The sequence below is a fragment of the Chaetura pelagica genome, unplaced genomic scaffold, assembly GCF_000747805.2.
Source record: "Chaetura pelagica isolate M959 unplaced genomic scaffold, ChaPel_1.0 scaffold433, whole genome shotgun sequence".
Classification (NCBI taxonomy): domain Eukaryota; kingdom Metazoa; phylum Chordata; class Aves; order Apodiformes; family Apodidae; genus Chaetura; species Chaetura pelagica.
The window spans coordinates 61,783-67,902 of NW_009952574.1; the positions used below are offsets into that span (position 1 = coordinate 61,783).

Sequence of the window (6,120 nt, forward strand, 5' to 3'; positions counted from 1 at the left end):
GTCCTCCTTTGGTCGGTATGTCCCGCGGCCCAGTGAAACGCTCGGCAGCTCCGTTCAGCGGGTCGATAGGACGGCCTGGTGAACGGCAGAGCGTGTCCCCGTGTCCCTGCCACCTCTGCAGCACAAGCCAAAGGAGCCCTCTGTCTCGCTTCAGCCCTTGGCAGAGTAGTCAGGCCTCCCTCCCCTTCTGAAGGCACTTGTTGCTCCGTGGGTGTTTTTCCAGCATCTGATGAGATTTGCGGTGAGGGAGGTAAAATACTTCAGTCTGACAGTTGTGTTTGTTTATTGGTCTGCATCACAACGTGTAGTTTTAGAAGCTACAGGGCCTCGTGTGTTTGTGATAGGCTGGAGGAACAGCAGCGTGGGAGAGGCAAAGTTGTCAGTATTTTGTATCTTGTGCATTTTTAACACTTCTAGGTTTGTATCCCTGTTGTTAACCTTCATGAGGTAATATCTGCTACAAATGGGTATATCTTCTCCAAACAGCAACCTTTGTATGTGCTTGTCATCCCCACAGACCATGCCTTACATCTTCAGAAGTGGATCATACAGTTACCAGTTTGGTGTGATTTGAGGGACTGTCACTACTCTCTTTCCATCTTTGTTAGCCCAGGTAGCACCAGTCGCTCTCACAGACATTCACAAAGATCAGTTCTCTGATTTTTCTCATGGCATTCAGTAGGAAGGTTGTCTATCTAAATTAAGGAAAGGAGGAACTACAGAAAGTTCAGCAAAGCGTTGCCAAAGGCTGGAGGTGGGGAGGTAAGCATGAGGAGGTAGCAAATTAACTTTTATTATACTAACAATGAAAGTAAAATAACTTGTAGAACTGTAAGTAGTTGGTAAGAGGTTTTTTTTGTTAGCATTTACTTTTGTCAGTGATAGAAAAATGCTGAACATGTTGGTGGACTAATGAGTCCACCATGACAAAGAAAACAGAAATACCACCTCTACTCCAATGGAGAGGAGAAAGGTACAATATGATTTGTAACTAAGTGGAATAAGGCTTGGGAAAGGGAGGCTTATGTAGAATTAAGGTCAGTACAAAATATAGGCATTTTCTTGTCACAAAACAAAGTGGAGGGGAAGTATTTACCAAAGCCTTAGTGAAGATTGTGAAGTATTATAGTGAATCTGTGAAGATGACTGTTACTCTCTGTCACACCCACATGTTTTGGACACAGTTATTGTCCATCTCCATATGAGTCATGGATTCCCTTTAACACTGAGCAAAAATGATCCTCAGCTTCCATAAAACTGCACTATTTTCATAGCAATCACAGGGCCTGGCAGTAATACTGGGGGATTCTGCAGATTTTGTACATGCACTTTTGGGTCAGTTAAATTGTTTGCATTGTTTAAAACTGGTTATTCAAAGACTTGTTTCTAAGTTAAAGATAAATCTTTTAAATAAATCAGTTTGAGCAAAAGATGTATTAAATCTCACTATTACTTCTTCTTGTGTTTTTGGTGTATTTTTTTTTCTCTTGTCAGTTTACAAAGCCTAATGAGAAGAGCATTGATTATCCTGACTTGGCTAAGGAAGCAGGTAATTTAAGAATAAAGCAAGCATTTAGTTTGATTGCTGACACTTACTTTAAGTCTTACAGTTATAATCTTATGATAGATATGAAGGAACAGCTGCTCTTTGGTACATAGATGTGTATAAAAAATCAAATCTAAAACTGATAAAAAAAGAACTCTTTCACAAAATCTGTAACTGTTCAACTCCCTGTCTTCCAGTACTGAAGTAAAAAAAAAGCTTAAAATTGAATTTGGCATCTAAATAGAATCGTACCTACCTGTATTATTCAGGCATACTTTTCTTTGGGACAAGGAATCTTTGTGCATGAACTCGATTACATTAAATTCTCTGGAGCTTGTTCAGGATTCCAAATACTGCATAATTATCCTTAAGAGAATTAAGATACGGGACTATATTGACGTGAGGCATCTTGTAAGAAATTTTTACAGCTCCTTCTCTTTCATGAATACACAAGTCATACTTACTAAGCTAGGTTTGCTTGTTATGGTTGTGGGAGCTGCTGTTTTTTTCTTTAACTTGTAAACTTTTAAAAAACTTCTTTTAGGCCAGAATGCTTTAGCTGATGCTGGGATTCCTTATTCAGCAGTGAAGCAGGCATGTGTGGGTTATGTTTATGGTGAGTTGTATCATTTGATTTGTGGAATCTGTGATATTTGCAGACATGTGGATAAAAGTTATCCCTGTGTGGATAAATTAGGGGGGGTCCCATAAATTTTGGATTATTACATTTAATTATGTGTCAGTTGGTAGAACTGTCTTAAGCTTTTTTAAAATTACTGGGTTTAGTGATCACAGATGTCTGTCTGTTTCCATGTGGAGTTTAAAGCTTTAGTCACAGGTGTGGAAAGACTCTAAAATTGTCTTCCAAATGTGTTTTAGTAACTCTTTCAGCAAGATTAGGTGCTATATTTATCCAGGCAACACCTCTAGGATATTTCTGTCCAGTAATCTTCCATTGATTCATGGCCTGTTAGCACAGAAGCAGGACAAATTTCTGGTTTTACAATCCAAGGATTTTCATCCTATTTCTGAGGTTCTTGTACTGTGGATGCTCAAGAGATACTCAAGATGACAGTTCAAAAAATCAACTTTACAGTTTAAGTGGTAGCATTGTACACACATGGTGGGCTTTCTTTTTGCTAGTGAAGTTTGAATATATACCTTATTTTAATGTTGTGTGTCTGGATGAAGGTGACTCTACCTGTGGACAGCGAGCTATCTACCACGGTTTGGGTTTAACTGGCATTCCTATTGTTAATGTTAACAACAACTGTGCTACTGGATCAACTGCTTTGTTCATGGCCAGGCAACTAGTAGAAGGAGGTGAGTAGTTTTGCTCTGGGGCTGAGCAGTATGTATTCTGTGTGTCTATAAATATAACCTGAATGAAGAATGGGACTAGTGAATGTGTGAGTACTCAGTTGTAAATGTCCTGTCTTCAGAGGCAAATTCTGTTTCCTGCCTCACTCAGCTGAAAAGTTTGGTCAGTTTTACACAAAAATACAAGAGTAAGGGTGTCACTATGAACTACAGCATTTGTGTGCACCCAGGAGGCTGTCTGAGATGCAGTAAGACGGTGTGTGTGAATATAAACGTCCCTTCCCGTGTCCTAAGTTGTATGAACCTAGTAAGTAGTAAGCCAGTTAAGTATTTTCTGAAATAATTGTTTGGAGTAATGCAGAACAATAGTACTCCAAGACACTAGACTGCAGGATGAAAAGGAGAGAAGAATCTGCTAAAAAGTTTAGTTTTTTTTCTCTGTGTTTAACTTGGAGTTAAACAAGTGTTTGACTACTGCATTTTTGGGAGGGGAAGAGAGGCCTTGTGACAGACTATGCTTGGAACGGACAGATGAGTGTTTCTTCCTGTTTCTGCAGTACCTTCATGGACTTGGATTAGTTCTTGCACTTAAATGGTGATATTTCTGTAATGAAAACTATAGTAACATTCTGTATGATTATTCTAGTATTTGCAGCAGAGACATAGGTGCTTGGTCATCTAAGATAATTGCACTTCAACAGTTAAAAAAAAAAAATAAACCAAACCCTCTAGTGATCTCTTACTCTTCAATATCAGTATGTTTGTAGCAATACCATTCCCACCCCAATTTTTACCTTTCAAAAAATGAAGAAGGGAGAAAGAGCAGCTGTTAGGTCTACATGTGTATTTCTAGTAATTGAATTGTTGTTAGTATATAATCTCATTTGTAGTTACACTGTGTTTTAAATAGCCACAATTTTTATTTTAAGGTTTGGCAGATTGTGTTCTGGCACTTGGCTTTGAGAGGATGGCAAAAGGATCCCTTGCTTCAGGTGTAAGTGTCTGAAATACTTTATATGTTTTATTGTGTTTTTAGATTAAAAACACCTCTCAACACCAGCTGCCTTAACATGTTGCTGAAGATGATTAGAAAATAAGCCATGAATTTGATCCACAGAAACTTTTAATGAGTTTAATGACTCTGATATACAAATTTTGCGTGGAATGTTTTAGAATTAATTTTACATAGCATGCCATGCTTTTAGTATTTTGCCAAGAATACATTGAAGGCAGGGTTAATAGGGAATAGTGAAAATAACTGATAGAATATGGAAGCATTGAGCAATTGAAATGTTGTTCTCAAAATGACTCAGCAAATCAAAGAAAGAGTCTGGGTCTTTTGGCTTTTGGCTGGATGCTTACAGTTAACACACTTTCCCAAAAAGTGTTCTAAGGGCTTCTGTAAACCTCTTTTTCTTGTCTCTTCTTTGTTTTTACTGGAGAAATGTGGGGATTTTGTTTGTGTTTTGCCTCACAGCAAGCATTACTAGAGCCCATGTGTCTTTTAACTACAGCACAGCCAAATTTCATAATATATGCATATGTTTGGGAGAGAAATGGTAAATTTAACAACTGACTGAAATGAGTAAGAGTTATATTTAACATGCTTTATGATGTTTCATCTAAGCTTCATTGAAAATACTAACATGGTATTAATTTTATAACTTGGAACTATATTAACTATAGGAATTTTAAGCTGAGGTGGAAAATACCTGAAGTCCTCTGCTGAAAATAGTGACTGTGGTAGGAATCACACAGGGGTGGTCCTTGCCATGAATCAGTGCAGTGATTCTAATGTTAAGCATTTTCTGCTTATTTACTGTTTCTTATACTTGAGAAATTACGTGTGCTTCAAAATGTGTCACTGAAGTGCAACATACTATCCAGTGGAATTGTTAAAATATCAGAAAACCCTCTGTTTTGCTTGAAATCCAGCAATTTTGTGGTGATGTTGAAAAGAGGAGGAAATTATGGCCTGCTTTATAACTGTTTCTCTATTTAGTTTTCAGACAGAACTAATCCAATAGACAAGCATTTGGAAATTATGATAAATAAATATGGCTTAGCAAGTGCTCCGGTAGCACCTCAGATGTTTGCAAATGCTGGCAAAGAACATATGGAGAAATATGGTATGTTAAAGGACATTTTGTCATTGTCTTATCTTAATGAAGGGATTTGAAAGAATATATTTTGGGGTTTTGCTTTTTAAAAAGAGCATTCTATGTCCTTTCTTCTACCAAGTATTAAAGCTGCAACATGAACAGCTAATGGAAACAGAACTACACTTGGGTAAAGAGTCACCTACAGGAAGTTGTTGATGTGTAGGCAAACAGAACCATCAGGAGAGGAAAGGAAGGCAGTGATCCAACGTGTCTGGTAGTCACACTAACTTTTTGGTTTGTGCTTCTGTAAGGTCTGTGTCAGAAGGTTGTATGATTTCCTGCACTTTTCCCTTGTTACTTAGGATGGATAGATAGACTTGGGACTGAATTGTTTGACAAAATCTTCTGGGTATGTGTTTCAATGTATAGTACTGTGCTGCCAGCACTGCTATTTTTTCCCCCCCTTGCCAGACAAGAGAGTTCCTTCCAAGGCAGCACTCCAGCCCCCTGGGCATCTTTTTGTTTGCACTTGTGTTCTAGACTAGCTATGGAAAAATTTTAGACTCCCAATATTTCACTGATGCTGTTTTGTAGATAGGAAAATGAGAGCTCAGGCTTCAGCAATGTGGTAATACCTCAAATCAAATGTACTTCTTTTCTTTATGTTAGTATCAAATCTGCAAATAGGATGTTCTGTTAGCAGAAACTCAACCAGTTTTAGTAGTCTTTATCTGATGTTTAGACCGAAGCTGAATTCTAAAGAAAGTTTTGCTAACAGTGAGTGGCTTGTAAAGGTCTAATTCTTATGACACAACATTTAAAATGTTAGGTTAGCACTGTTTGAATAAACCAAGGATTTCAACACAGCTTTCCTTCTCCTTCCAGGGACAAATCCAGAGTACTTTGCCAAAATTGGATGGAAGAACCATAAGCATTCAACTAACAATCCGTGAGTAACATCCTCTGCCTCCATGTTGCACACTATTACTGCTACAAAATCCATGAAAAACTTATTTTTTAGCATTACCCAGCACAAATTCTATATCCCATACCTTGTGCTTAGTAAAAGCAACTTTACACCTGCTGGATAGTGTGATATTAGTATGTCTGATGCTGAAGGCTGTACTAAAAGGTGGCATCTGTGTGTTTTCC

General features: G+C 37.9%; 1 protein-coding gene across 1 annotated transcript in view; it reads left to right on the forward strand.

Annotated features, from left to right (window-relative positions):
* The first annotated feature begins 958 nt into the window (after window positions 1–958).
* Window positions 959–6,120, forward strand: part of SCP2 (sterol carrier protein 2) — a 15,890-nt gene continuing 10,728 nt past the window's right edge. The window contains 7 exon segments of the mRNA XM_009993584.1: window positions 959–973; window positions 1,495–1,549; window positions 2,091–2,162; window positions 2,738–2,869; window positions 3,796–3,860; window positions 4,869–4,995; window positions 5,854–5,984. Of these exon segments, the coding sequence (XP_009991886.1) occupies window positions 959–973; window positions 1,495–1,549; window positions 2,091–2,162; window positions 2,738–2,869; window positions 3,796–3,860; window positions 4,869–4,995; window positions 5,854–5,984 (597 nt within the window).